Here is a 14,794-nt window from a genome sequence, read left to right as displayed (position 1 = left end):
GATTATATAATAAACATCATGATGAAATTATACATATAAATAATAAACATAAAAAGAGTAAAATATTTTTCATTAATAAAATAATATTAATCATTTTACATCATTAAATTAGACACTTTTATTGAATATTTCTAATTTTTACATTAAAATTACACTTTTTATTTCTTCTTTTATTACATCTTTGTGATTTATTATTTTTATATTCTTCTTCTACTTTCTTTTTATTCTTTTATATATTTCTCTTCTTTTTATATTATTTGTTTTTCGTTGTTTTTATATTTCTTTCTTCTATTATTTATCAATATTATATTCATTTATTCTTTTTATTTCTTTTTTTATTAATTCTTGAGTATTGTATATTTCTTTATTATTTCATTTGTGTATTATCAAAATATATGTTTTATTGATTTTATGTTGAACAAAATATTGAATAATTCAATATTTTCATTCTTAATTATTTATTATTTATTCTGAAATGTTGTGTATATTTATTATATTAAATTAATATGTTGAATGAATATCAATATTATTGTTTATTTGATTTTAAAACAAATATTAAATGAAATAAAATAATGAAATAAAATAATGAAATAAAATAATGAAATAATAATGAAATAGAATAATCTAATATTGAACAAATCAAATAAAGAATATATTGAATATATCATTATTGTTACTTTATTATTTATTATTTCAATTATTAAATATTCATAAATTATTATTCATGAATATTTAATTGATTGATATTTTACATTTTCATTTTCATTTTATTTAATAAATGAAATATAAATAATAAATGAATGAATAATAATTTAATATATGAAATAATAAAAAGAAAGATAAATAATAAAGAAATATGATGTATTTAATATATAATATAATTTATTATCAAATATATTAATAATATCAAATGATGATTTATTTTTATTTCAAAATATTTTGCATCAATAAAAATGTTGCTAAATATTTTGCATCATTAAATTTTGCATCATTAAATTTTGCGCTTTTTTTATTTGTTTCAATGAAATTTGCATCCTTTATTTTTTTCATTCTTTTCTTCTTTTATCATCTCTTTTGTTTTATTACACTTTATCTTCTTTCTTTTTATATTCTCTCCTTTCTCCTTTTATTCTTTCTTCATCTCCTTCTACTTTTTACTTTATTTTTATTCTTTTATATCATTCATTCTCTTCTTTTTTCTATTATTTGCTTTTTTCGTTGTTGTAGAAATAATATATCACAAAGAATAAGTAGAAAAGAATAACAGAAAAGAAGAAGATAACCAAAAGAAAATTCAATAAAAGAATAAAATATACAAACAGACATATCAAAATATAATGTAGTATTTAATTCAATTGATATAGATTCAAAAAGAAATTAAATAAATGATGAAATAATACAGAAAAAGAATGAATAAATAAAGAGAACAATAAATATAAATTAATTATTATTTAATTCATATTTAAATAAATTTTAATTGGATAATGAATTAAATTAATTGAATATAGTTTATTTTCTATTTAAATATTATTATTCATTTTATTTATTTTTTATATTATAATTTTATTATTTTTATTATCTTTTTATATTTTTTTTTCTATGGTACAATTTGACAATAGTGTGATACATCATATTAAGCATTAAGGGTGAATTGTGTGGAATCGTTTTATATAACATTTATTTCATATTTTATTTATAGAATATTCTATTTTTAGATAATCACAATTGTTGTTTTAAATATCATTTATTTTTATTACCTCATATCTAATAATTGTTGGTCTCATATCTCTTAATTTCACCTCCAAATTCAACTCTAATCTTTTAAAGTTCGCCTCTACTATTTAATTAAAATTGCTTTTTAATCAATCTCAAAATGTTTATTAATCATTAATTATTTATTTATTATGACTAGTGTTAGTGTTTTTGAAGGTAACATTATTAAATATGAACAATTTTTATCTCAAAATGATATTGTAGGACGTTTTACATATCTTCAAAAAGAAGCAGCCGAATTTAATAAAGATCAATTTTTAAATAATACATCACCAAATGAATTAGCTATTACCAAAATATTTAATGTTCCTCATGAATATACTCAAGTAAAAAAAACCAAAAAAGAAATATCTTCCAATCATTCGGAAAAGCGCTCATATTACTTTAGACACAATTCTCCTAAAAGACTTCCAAAATACGCTCATGTGTCTTTGAAATCTCACGGTATTAAACTCATTAATAAAATAAATAATACTATTGAAGATTTTAAAACCCTACGGAAAAATCTTTTTGAAAGTAATCATGGAAATTACAATGTGAGCCTTAATGAGTATCTATTTTTTAAACTTTGTGATTTTATAACTATCTTAAAATCACTTAGAAAAAGTATTTTATTAAAAGACAATCTCAATATAGTTAACCTTATGAATTTTTGTATTAAAAAAATTGATATTAATGAAGATTTCTGGCTAAGGCAGACATTTATAGAATTTTTATCGTGGTATGTTATTGTATTATTAGATGAACAAAACCCATTACACATTGAGAATTTAAAATATATAACTCCATTTATTTCAAAATGGAATGAAGCGGAAAGCAAATTAGTAAGACGAATGAAACTTAGACATAAGGAAGTTCATACAGACGGCACAAATGATGAAACCGATGATTACACAGAAAATAATGAGGAAGAATTAAAAATGAATAGTTTTATTGATGATGCTACAGTGAAATTAGAAGATAATAATGAAGAAATATTAGAAGAGGAGGAGGATGAATTAGAAGAGGAGGAAGTATTAGAAAAAGATATTACTAATAATCTTGTCGAGGAATTAGAAGATAACAATGAAGAAATATTAGAAGAGGAGGAGGATGAATTAGAAAAGGATATTACTAATAATCTTGTCGAGGAATTAGAAGAAGATAAGGATGAGGATGATGAAATGGAATTTGAAGAGTCTGATGATGAAGAGTTTGAAGATCCATCGTCAATTCATAGAATAACTGAGGGAGTGAACAATCATTGGAGTTTCAATTTCCAAGAAGACCATTCATCTCTTAAAGATTTGAATGGTTTTAATTTTTAAACTAATTTATTAGTTTTTTCTTTATTTAATTAATTTTTAAGACATTTTAAAGAAAGATAAAATAAATTTAATTTAAATACTTTTTGATAAATATTAATAATAAAATGAAAGTTTCAAATAAAATAATCAATTAATTTTTATTATCCCATGGTGCTAATGTATTTATTATCCATACAATTTTCCAATATGCATGTTTTATTAATCTTTTCTGATGTTCTTCATGAATTGATGGGATTAAATTTCCAATTTGTTTTTGTAATTTGATTGCTTCTTCTAATGATGGTTGATCTATTTCATAAGCAGCAAGTGTAATAAGAATATCTTTTAAAGTAGTCATGTTTCAAATGAATAATGAGTTTCAAATGACGTATATATGATGATAAAACAAGGGCCCTAAATGATGAATATAATACAGAATAGAAAGGATAATAATAAGAATAATACAACATAATATTTAAAGGAAAAGAAAACATGAAATAACAAACAAGAATAACATGAGCAATACACAACAAAACATTTTTGAAACACAACCAAATGAAAATAATGAATTACCACCAGTATTAATAAGAGCAACTAATCCAACAATAGAAGAAGCAGCACCCAAGAAAACAAGAAATCAAAAAGATAAGATGAATCAGTATATTAAAAGACAACTAAATGATAATTTGAATGATCTTATGGAAGATATTATTTCCGAGAATAAACGATTAAGAAAAGAAATAGAGAAGATAAGAAATATGTATAATCAAGAAATGAAAACAAATGAAGAAATACGAAATGGACTATTAGAACAAAGACTAGAAGTTTTCCAAACAAACTATTAAATAATTGAATCTTTATAAATTTAGTTTATGGAATTTGATAATTTTGAAGATGATAATACAAATGAATATAGAGAAGAATATGAAGATGATGAAGATGATGATATTGGAGAAGAAGAAATAGATAAAGAAATTAAAGAAAGATTAAGTAATATTAAAGGAGAGAATCAAATTAAAAAAGTTCATCGACAAATCTTCTTTTATTATAATAGTTTTAATATTATTATTGGGAAACAAGGAGCAGGGAAAACAACATTTATAATGAAAGAATTAGCAAAACTCAATAAAATAGAACATCAATATGAAGCGATTATTTATGTATCACAAAATGCAGGAGAAGATGAAACATTTAATCAACTTAAAGGACTTATTAAAACACCAATATATGGAATGAATTATGAAAAATTTATGCCAGCATTAATGCAATATTATAAACAACCACAAGAAAAACATTTATTAATTATATTAGAAGATGCAACATTTGCATTAATGAAAGAAGACAAAACATGGGGAGAAATTATTACAAGATTAAGACATTTGAAAACAACAATTATTGTGAATTTACATATATGGAAGGCATTAAATGCATCATTTAAAACACAAATTGCAACTATTATAATATTTAAAGGATATTCTAAAGAGAATTTTAGTTATATTTATAGACAAACAGCAGGATCAGCTACAAATTCTGTTGCTTATTATTTATATCAAAGTATAAATCAAAATGAAGTATTAAAAATAGATAATTTAACAGGAGATTTAAGAATTATAAAAAGATAAATGAATTATTATTTTTTATTCATATACTCATGATCTTTAGCATATAAATAAATAATTAAATATTTTGTTAATCCCTTTTCATCATCTATATCTGGTTTAAGTTTTCCACCTGACCATGTAATATTTTGTTTAGATACAGAAAATTTCCCATTTCTTCCATTTTCATATCTTTTATCAACACAACATACCCATATTGAACTTACACAATCAGGAATTACTTTTGCTTTTATTAAATGAGCTAAACCACTTGCTCCTTCTTTTCCACCAAATAATGAATGTTGAATAATTTGATTTTTAGTCATACCTAGAATAAAGAATGAATGAAATGAAAATTTTCTTTCTGTTTTTTCATATTTTGATGATTTTTGTTTTCTTTTTCCTACATTTAATGATTTACTAAATCCATTATTATTTGAAATATCATCACGTAACCCAGCAAGATGTATATATTGTTTTCTTCCAACTTCTTTAGCTTGTTTATATTCATTTTCAATATTAAATTCTCTATTATCACCTTTTGATTTAGCATTTTTAATAATGGTTGATCGTTGGATTGATAAAATTAAATTATCACATAATATCATTATTGGATTATTAACATAATTATCTCCATTATCAATTAAATAAAACATTCCTTTAAGATCCCAATTCATTATTGGTCTGTTTAACACTGATGAAATATAACTCGTAAACATTTGTATATATTGTGTAATAGAATATTGAATAGAATTATAAATATTTTTGAAGTTAGTATTAAGAATTTGAACTAATTTTTGTAGTCTTTTGTTCATTCCATTATCATCACTACCAAGCATTGTAATTAGATAATTTTTAACTTGAGATGAAATAGATTTATGTTTAAAATCTTGTATTGAATCTGGAATAGGAACATAAATTAATTGATTATTGATATACCAACTATTAGGTATGTTATTTATACTTTGCATAAGATGTTCTAAATATGGTCTAGTTTTAGTATATTTCATTGAGTTTAAATAACCAATAGTATCATTCTTATCATTTTGTGTTGGTTGTGATGAAGTACCAGATGATTGATTTTGAGTAGGTGATTGTGGAATTGTTGTGATTGATGAATTTTCTTTGGTTGATTCTTCTTCCATAGTATTTGAACGATTTTGAATAGTTTCAACTGACATGATAATTATTTAATAAATATTTTTAGTTTAGATGAATATTGAGTTCATCTTAAAACAACATATTAATGAGTAATCAAAGATATTTCACTATAACAAGAGAAAATGCATCTCCAAACAAAACAACAGGTAAATGGAAAGTGAAATTACCATGGGAATTTATTACATCAGAAAATTATCCTAAAACAATAGAAGTAATGAATTTTGTATATTTTAATTTGAATGGACAATTAGATATTGGAGTTAGTTGTCATGGATCATTTAATTATGATTCACCAGAAAATGATCAAATGATATGTTTTTCAACATATGGAAATATGACACCAAAACATTTCAATATTAATAAAAATATAACAAGAATAGAAATATGGTTTAAAGATTATAAAGGAAAGAGTATTTTCCCAGTTGGACTTTGGGATGAATATTTTATCTTAGAACTTAATTTACATTATTAAATGGAAGCAATTGGTTCAAAATATTTAAATAAAAATAATATTTTAACAACACGTTATTTCAACAACAACACATTTTATCTTGATACAATTAAAACAACAGATGGAATAACAACAATTAATGTTAAGAATATAACAACAAATGAAGAAATAGATGAAATGAAAGAGAAAATGAAAGAAACAAATACATATATTAATGATATTCGAGATGATGTATCGCAATTATCAACATTAAATACAACAAATATGAATGAAATTAATAATTTAACAAGTCAATTAATATCTTTATCATCTCTTGTTAATACTTCATTATACTCACCATTTTATTCTAATGAAGAAGCATTATTACAAATGACATCTTTAACATCTTATATTAACACAGAAATATCAAGAAATACAACAATTAAACAAGCAGATATAATTAACACAATTGGAATTAAAGATTTGAAGAATATTACATACACATTTCCTTTATCAACATTAATGTCATGGGGAACCGATTCATCAAAAACTTTTAAAAACACAAGTACGGATCATAAAATGTATATCTTTCAATTTATGTTTATGATAAATAATGATGCCGATATGCCAAAGAAAACAAAAATTTACTTTAATTCAAATAGAATTGATTCAGGAAATTCATCTACTATTAATAAATTAGAAGATTATGGTAAATATTATAGTAATGGATATATGATATTCACGACTAAAGAATATGTTAGTACTGTTGGAGTGTATATATTAAATTATATTGATGGAACACTTACATATAAAAATGCAGTAGATATAGTTCAATCATCACCAAATCAAAGTTTTTGTTATTTTATTGATTCGAAAACACCATTTGATATTTGGAATGATGAAGAAATAAAGAGATGAACAATTTAAGAAAGAAATGAATTAATTTTTAATTTTAATCTGTTCCTGTTTTTTCTTTAACAAAATATTTGTTATTACAAATATATTCACATCCTCCTTGAACAGTACATCTCCAGAAACAATCTTGACATACAAGCATAATTGGACATCTATCATTTATATCTTCTGTCCATGGATTTTTCAAATAGGGATGAAGTTGTTTAAATGGTAATAAAGTAGCAGTAAGTGTTACATGTGCATTATCCTTAGTAATTCCATCACAAAATGTTCCATATCCACTTAATCTTTCTGTACTACATAAGAAACAATATGAAGTATTATCTTTAAGTGGAAGTGCATATTGAATTTCAGGATTATAATTATTAACAAATGAAGGATCAAGTTCATTACATTCTAATGAATAAGCAAATTCTTTTGAAGGGGAGAATAAATTATCTAAACCAGCATTAGTAATATTATAAATAGTATGAGATTTTTCAACAGTAGAGAAAGGTTTATCAGGATAAGGTTTATTATCAATTTGCATTTGTAAAGAAGCAAATAAAGGATTTCTACTACATGTTACTTCATTTGAAGTTCTAGGGAATAAAAACATTAAAGAACTTACATTAGTCATAGCATAAGTAGTATTACATTTTAAACCATTACTTAATGGTTTTTGTGAAAATGCTTGATAATCAACATATTGTGATGGAATAATTAATTCTTTTGTTTGATATTTTTCTATTAATTCATTCATTACACTATCTTTAATATTAAATCCATTAATATTTGTTCTACAATATCTTAAACTTCCATCTGTAATAGTAAAACAACTTTTAATATTTTTTGGAGTGAGAACACCTAATTCATGATTACTATCTTTTTGTAATGACATCATTGATGTAATAAATGTATCTCCAATTTGTGTAAATGAACAATTCTCATGTTTACTATTTAATACTCCATAATAATCTCTTTCTTTCATTTGATCAATTCCAATACTAAGTACTAATGAATTTCCTTTAACTGGGGAATTGATTTGTTTACTAATTTTATTTATAATAGTATTTTGATTACATTGACAAATAACAAAATTCTGTTGAATTGCCATTTTAACTTCAAGTGTTAAATTTCCAAAAATTCCATTAGGAAACATTTTCATAGCAGCAAATGGTAATAAATCATCTAATGGAATAATTACTTCAAATTCTTTTTCAATAGTATTATTTGGTGCTTTAATAATTTCTTGAAGATTAAAATAACATCCACATACATTATCTTCATGTTTATATGCTGCTTCCCATTGTGTATAAATTCCTGGTTTATAATCTAATTCTTCTTGTGCTTTTAACATTCTAATAGCTGCATTCTCATATAATGCTTCTGTTTGTTCACATGCTGTTTTCTTATTTCTTGAATATACACGATATGCATCAAATAAATGTGTTGATGATTTTAATCCTACAAAATATTCTATTGCTGTTAATCTTCCTGTTTGAAATCCTGAAATATCTCCTTCTTGACTATCTTCTATTTGTGTCCAAAATTGTTCAGTTGGTTTAATTTGAATTCTAACTAATGCAGTAATAGATGATTTATCTATATTTGTAATTTGAATTGATTCATCTGTCAATTTTACTTTAGTATACATTCCTTTTTGTACAGGACATGGTGGATCAGATGAATCTATTGATAAACATTTATTATCATGAACACCTGAATTAGCTTCAAGTATTCCATCTGTATAATTGAAGTATTTGATAAGATCACCTGTTTCTTCTTGATCTAATGCTTTAATAACATTATAATTCATCTTGTTTATTTTGATTTCTTAGTTCAATCTTTTATTTCATTCATGAAGTTCGGTAATTGGAAGAGATTTAAAGAAGGATTAAAGAAAGTTGCAGCACTATTAGCTTCTGGTGCGAAATTTGGTGGGAATGTAATTGAAAAAGCAAAACCACTTATTTCTATAGCATCAGATTTTATTCCAGGTGGTGAAATAATTAAAAAAGGTACAGAAGTAATTAGTAAAATAGCAGAACCTACAAGTGAAGTATTAAATAGAATAGCATCAGGTGAAAATGTTGTTGGTGCAACTAAAAGATATTTAAATCAAGTTAAAAATGAAATACCAAATGATATTACTAAAACAGCAAGTAAAATTATTAATCAATTACCTGATCATATTTCATTAAAACCTAAAGGAAGAACAGGAGTATCACCTAAATCTGCTTTATTTGCTAAAAGACTCAATGGTAATGAAAGTGAAATGAATAATGAAGAAGATTATGAAGATTATGATATTGAAGATTATCTATAAATAATTAACTCTTTATTCTTAATTAATTGTTATGAAATTTGGATTTATCAAAAAGTTAAAGAATATAATTAAGACAGCAGGAAAGAAAATAACAGGAATAGGAGGGAAGTTATATAAAACAACAGGTAATATAACAACTAAATTAATTCCTATTTCAAAAGGAATAGCATCATTTCTTCCAGGTGGTGAAACAATAGGAAAATTATTAGAAAGAATACCAAAATGGTATGAAACAAATGGAAAAGCACTCACAGAAATTAGTGAAGGAAAGAAAATAAAAGATATTATTAAAGATTATGGAAAAACACTTTATAATGATGTTATTTTAAATAAAGAAAAAGAAATAAAACAAACAAATAATAATTATAATGAATCAAGAATAAATAAAGTGAAAGAAATGGAAAATGGAGTAACAAAAGAATATTATAAAAGAAATTTATCATCTTTATCACCTTATGAACAAGAAATTAATTGATTCAAATTTCATTTAAAATTTAATTGTTCTTTTAAAGTTTTCATTTGTAGAGACTTTAAAATCTCTTTCAATGATAAAATGAGGTCCATATTTTGAAAGATCACAACTAAGTGCTCCTCCTTCATATAAATATTCATAAAGTGCTTTAACATCTCCTTCAAATTTTTCTTTAGCCTCTCCTCGTATAACACTTGCTGGTATTCCTTTCATTCTTATTAAATATTCTTCAACTCCATCTTCATTCGTAAGAATATCTAAATATGCTTTCTTTCCTAAGAAGATTGATTCTTTAGCCCAACTATCTTTTCCTTTTACTTTAGGAAAGTCAGAATGAAATTGTCCCATTTGAGTACCTACTAATATTCTATGATATTTATTATAATAAATTTCTTCTAATAATTTTAATTCTCTTTTCCTAATATGAATAGAATCAGTGTCTTGATAATACACTAATATGTTATTATCTTCACATAAATAGATTAATTCATTCATAATTCTTTTAGACATTGATAGAATGAGTGCTCCTATAATGTCAGGAACATAGAAATCATCTATTTGTTTTTTAATTTCCATAATCCATATTTCTGAACCAAATAATGGTTCTCCATAAAGAACATCAGTATAATTTCTAACCCAATATGTTTCAAATTTCTTCTGTGATCTAAAGAATTTTGTTTCTTTTAATATTGGTTTTTGAATAGTTTTACCATATGAACTATTCATTACTAATTTATATATAATTTCATTTGGATCCTTTTCTTTCTTCATATTAGCTCTTATATTGTATATATTTTCGATTTCTTTACTTAATAAATCGGTTTTCTCTCCTTCCCAATATATTCCTTCTTTTACTTCATATTCTATTTCTTGATATTTTATTAAATCTTCTAAATAAATAGAATCAACTACCATTTCCAGACATTCATTTACATATTCATTAATTCCTTTTACTTTTTTAACTATTATAGGCATCTTTCTTATTTTTCCTACTTTATTAATCTTTATACGAACTACAAAATATGATATGAATTTATCATTGGTTGGTATCATTTGTTGTTCATCCATTAAATGTTCAAATATGAATTGAATGGATTGTGTAATCATTTTAGGATAACCAGTAGGAATTAATAATCTTTTCATTGCTGATGGATATAGTGAACATGCATCAAAATCTACTATGTCTTCTTTAACTTTCCATTTAAGATTTTGATTTGTCATATTTCTTCCTCCTATAATTGCTTGTCTTATAAAATCTCTTAAACATCCACTATATTCAAAAATCCTTCCATCATTAAAACATTTTGTTTTGAAATAATAATATGATAATGCACTAATTGTAGAAAATGCTTCACATTCTAATTCCAAATTCTTCTTAGTCATTTCTTTAAATTTCATAAATCCCTTTCTTAATACCTCAACATCTCTTTTACAATAATATTCACAATATTTTCTTGTATTAAATTTCCCATTATCTAATAAACATCCTGTTTTATTTATCTTCTCTTTAAATTCTTTTATTTTACTTTCTTCCCATTTTGGTGTTTCATTATTCCAGCATCCTTCTATTGTTCCTACTTCTAATGTATTATAATCATAATAATTATATGGAAATATTTCTTTTTCATATTCTCCTTCTAAATTAAAGAATCTTTTAAAATTTGATATTGAAGTTGGAATAAGTCCTAATGTATCTTTGAATATTATTTTCTTTCCTTTATGTGTTTTTATAACCATATTATAAATATTAGACCCTTTTCTAGTAATCCCAATTATTCCATATTGTGCCAAGAATCTCCCATCATATCCGAGATTATGAAAATAACATATTGGATTTTTAAAATTAGATAAATATTCTATAAATTCTTTTCCACAATTTAGTCCATAAAATGTATTCCATACTCCTTTCTTATCAATTACAACAACACAAAATGGAATATGATGTTCTCCTTTTACCATACATTCAAAATCTGCATAAAATACATTCTCATATTCCATTTCTCTTATTTCTTTACTTTCACATATTTTGTATTCATATGGTGTAATTTCTGTAAGTTTAACTTGAAGTTTATCAGCATCATAAAGGTGTTGTGTTATAATATCTTCTTTACTAATTTCTTCAAATGCTCCTTCTTCTTTTAATATTTGTATTGCTCTAAATGCTTTTAGTTGTCTTTGTAATAATGTTTCGTAACATCCATTTCTTTTTCTATATGTCAAATAATATTTGTTAATGTTTTTATTATTTTCTTCACAATATTTCTTTATTTCTTTAAAATTTTTAATGAAAAATGTTGTTAATGGTATTTTCTCATTATTAATATAATGTTGTCCATTCTTCCATCTAAATAAAAACATACGAATTATATTTCCTTCTGTTCCAATTATTTCTTTTTTAATAACTTTTTCTTCTTTATCTCTATAATATTTTAATTCAACTCTAAATCCATACTTTTCACATATCTTTTTAATGTTCTTTTTGCTAATTGTTTGTCCTTTTATCATACTTCTAATTGTTTCAAGACTTATATCATCAATTACTCCTGATTCTTTTAAACAATTAACAAAACAATTTTCGCTAAGACGAATAGTATTTTTTGTATAAATTTGGTATTTTTCAAATATTGATGCTATACATTCCCACTCTTCTTTTAAATAATATCCAAAAAATCCTCCTTCAATTCTTTTTCTTTCTACTTCTCCTAACTTTTTTACAATAATTTGTCTTACAAGTAATCCTGGTGGGATTGGTGGATTGTCCTCATCATCATATCGTTTCCAAAATTCACTAATATCTTCATCATAATTAATTAACTTTCCTATAAATTCTTCAATATTAACATTTTCCATATTTATCATAAATGGTCGTTTAATTATAACACGTCCATTTCCAAAATGTATTATAACTTGTGATGGTTGTTTATTTTCCTCTAATATTTTTACTGCTCTTTTTGTTTCTTTAACGATATTTTCCCATTCATTTTTTTCATAATATTCATTGCTTTGTAATAATTTTGATTTATAAAATTCATAAGACCTTTTTGGATTTCTTTCGATCGTTTGAAGTATTTCTTGTTCTTGTGGTGTTGGAATATTTTCAATATCTTCATTTTGAATTATTTCTGGAAATTCATCATTTGATGTATCATTAGAATTTCCATTTTGATTAATTTCTTGTTCATTCTGATTAACTTCTTCTTGTTCTTCTTCAATATGTCGGTTTCTATTTAATAATTTTTCTCTTTTTTCTTTTCTTTCTCTTGCTCTTTCTTCTCTTTTAGATCTTTGATATTCTTCATCACTGGAATTTTCATGAAATAGATTTCTTTTATTAATATTGTTAATTCTATCATTAATTGTTATTAGTGCTGTTTTTTCTTTAATATTTTCATTTTCTTCTTCTTGTTTATTTCTTTCTTTTCTTTCTTCTTTTCTTTCTGCTCTTCTTCTCTCTGCTCTTTCTTCTCTCTTGTTTCTTTCTCTTTCAACTTCTGATGTATGTTCATGAAAGATATTTTCTTCTTTCTTTTCTTCTATTTCTCTTATTTCTTCTTCTATTTGTTGTATTCTTCTTTCTTTTTGTCTTGTATTTCGACGATTATTTCTCAATAAATTTAATTCTTCTTGTAATGTTTTCTTTAAGTTATTTGGTTTTCTATAACTCATTTGATATATAAGTTTAAAATGTGAAAAGTTTAAATAATCTTTCATTAAAAAAAAATAAAAGAGATGAAACGAATTATGATTTTAGATTAATAGTTATGAGGTAACAAAATTAATTGATTATATGAAACTTTCATTTTATTATTAAATATTTATTAAAAGCGTTAAAATTGAATTTGTCTTTCATTCTTTAAAATATGTTAAAAATTAATTAAATTAAAAAAAAGAAGTAAATTAAATTAAGACTTCTCTAGATTAAGCTCTTCTTGTCTCTCTTGGAGCTCCAAGAGTGCATTCCGTGCATCAACAATGCCATCACGTATCCACCAATCCCGCATATATGGATATAGGAGATTAATAGTCTCTTGACTCAAAAAACGAACTTCAAAAAGTTTCATTCTATCAATAATCGCAAATGTGAATATCAATTGATATTTATATATATCTCTCATATTATAACCTCTTGTTATTTGGTTATAAAATTCATACAAATTTATCAGTTCCTTGAAGTTGTAATTCGATGAATAATTTTGAATCAACATGTCAATTTCTACTCGCTGTTGTCTATCGGGGAATAATAATATAATTAGTTTAAATTTATCACTCAACAAACTGTAATTATTTCCGTCTTGCATTTGTTGTATGCCCTACCGCTGTAGAGGTTATCTTTAAATACCATTAGGGTAGGGCATCAGACATGCCAAAAGGACATTCAACAGGACATAGACATGCCATTTAATTGAATATTGTTTTATATACTAATTACGATTATTATCATAGATGTTATTTAAAACATTATTATATTCTATAAATAAAATATGAAATAAATGTTATATAAAACGATTCCACACAATTCACCCTTAATGCTTAATATGATGTATCACACTATTGTCAAATTGTACCATAGAAAAAAAAATATAAAAAGATAATAAAAATAATAAAATTATAATATAAAAAATAAATAAAATGAATAATAATATTTAAATAGAAAATAAACTATATTCAATTAATTTAATTCATTATCCAATTAAAATTTATTTAAATATGAATTAAATAATAATTAATTTATATTTATTGTTCTCTTTATTTATTCATTCTTTTTCTGTATTATTTCATCATTTATTTAATTTCTTTTTGAATCTATATCAATTGAATTAAATACTACATTATATTTTGATATGTCTGTTT

The 14,794-nt window shown here is 23.4% G+C and overlaps 10 protein-coding genes across 10 annotated transcripts; 7 read left to right on the top strand and 3 right to left on the bottom strand.

The window, feature by feature from the left end:
• Positions 1-1,904: 1,904 nt before the first annotated feature.
• EHI_196790 (uncharacterized protein) lies at positions 1,905-3,080 on the top strand (the record flags this gene model as incomplete). Its single annotated transcript, XM_001914174.1, has 1 exon — positions 1,905-3,080. The coding sequence occupies one exon, from the start codon at positions 1,905-1,907 to the stop codon at positions 3,078-3,080; it is 1,176 nt and encodes a 391-aa protein (XP_001914209.1).
• Positions 3,081-3,574: 494 nt separating this feature from the next.
• On the top strand, positions 3,575-3,904 carry EHI_196780 (uncharacterized protein; the record flags this gene model as incomplete). The annotated part of the gene is made up of 1 exon (XM_643706.2): positions 3,575-3,904. The coding sequence occupies one exon, from the start codon at positions 3,575-3,577 to the stop codon at positions 3,902-3,904; it is 330 nt and encodes a 109-aa protein (XP_648798.1).
• A 27-nt stretch (positions 3,905-3,931) lies between these two features.
• EHI_196770 (uncharacterized protein) lies at positions 3,932-4,681 on the top strand (the record flags this gene model as incomplete). Its single annotated transcript, XM_001914173.1, has 1 exon — positions 3,932-4,681. One exon carries the CDS (start codon positions 3,932-3,934, stop codon positions 4,679-4,681), a length of 750 nt encoding a protein of 249 aa, XP_001914208.1.
• Positions 4,682-4,689: 8 nt separating this feature from the next.
• Positions 4,690-5,838, bottom strand: EHI_196760 (uncharacterized protein; the record flags this gene model as incomplete). Its single annotated transcript, XM_643708.2, has 1 exon — positions 4,690-5,838. One exon carries the CDS (start codon positions 5,836-5,838, stop codon positions 4,690-4,692), a length of 1,149 nt encoding a protein of 382 aa, XP_648800.2.
• A 65-nt stretch (positions 5,839-5,903) lies between these two features.
• On the top strand, positions 5,904-6,290 carry EHI_196750 (uncharacterized protein; the record flags this gene model as incomplete). Its single annotated transcript, XM_001914172.1, has 1 exon — positions 5,904-6,290. The coding sequence occupies one exon, from the start codon at positions 5,904-5,906 to the stop codon at positions 6,288-6,290; it is 387 nt and encodes a 128-aa protein (XP_001914207.1).
• Positions 6,291-7,166, top strand: EHI_196740 (uncharacterized protein; the record flags this gene model as incomplete). The annotated part of the gene is made up of 1 exon (XM_001914171.1): positions 6,291-7,166. The coding sequence occupies one exon, from the start codon at positions 6,291-6,293 to the stop codon at positions 7,164-7,166; it is 876 nt and encodes a 291-aa protein (XP_001914206.1).
• Positions 7,167-7,200: 34 nt separating this feature from the next.
• Positions 7,201-8,961, bottom strand: EHI_196730 (uncharacterized protein; the record flags this gene model as incomplete). The annotated part of the gene is made up of 1 exon (XM_001914170.1): positions 7,201-8,961. The coding sequence occupies one exon, from the start codon at positions 8,959-8,961 to the stop codon at positions 7,201-7,203; it is 1,761 nt and encodes a 586-aa protein (XP_001914205.1).
• Positions 8,962-9,003: 42 nt separating this feature from the next.
• On the top strand, positions 9,004-9,471 carry EHI_196720 (uncharacterized protein; the record flags this gene model as incomplete). The annotated part of the gene is made up of 1 exon (XM_643106.1): positions 9,004-9,471. One exon carries the CDS (start codon positions 9,004-9,006, stop codon positions 9,469-9,471), a length of 468 nt encoding a protein of 155 aa, XP_648198.1.
• A 31-nt stretch (positions 9,472-9,502) lies between these two features.
• On the top strand, positions 9,503-9,946 carry EHI_196710 (uncharacterized protein; the record flags this gene model as incomplete). Its single annotated transcript, XM_643105.1, has 1 exon — positions 9,503-9,946. One exon carries the CDS (start codon positions 9,503-9,505, stop codon positions 9,944-9,946), a length of 444 nt encoding a protein of 147 aa, XP_648197.1.
• A 12-nt stretch (positions 9,947-9,958) lies between these two features.
• EHI_196700 (DNA polymerase, putative) lies at positions 9,959-13,654 on the bottom strand (the record flags this gene model as incomplete). Its single annotated transcript, XM_643104.2, has 1 exon — positions 9,959-13,654. One exon carries the CDS (start codon positions 13,652-13,654, stop codon positions 9,959-9,961), a length of 3,696 nt encoding a protein of 1,231 aa, XP_648196.2.
• Between the last annotated feature and the right edge of the window lie 1,140 nt (positions 13,655-14,794).

This window comes from Entamoeba histolytica, genomic scaffold, assembly GCF_000208925.1.
Source record: "Entamoeba histolytica HM-1:IMSS scf_1104750519253 genomic scaffold, whole genome shotgun sequence".
NCBI classification, from domain to species: domain Eukaryota; phylum Evosea; order Mastigamoebida; family Endamoebidae; genus Entamoeba; species Entamoeba histolytica.
The sequence above is the reverse complement of the archived record's forward strand: the minus strand, read 5'-3'. Positions and strand labels throughout refer to the sequence as shown.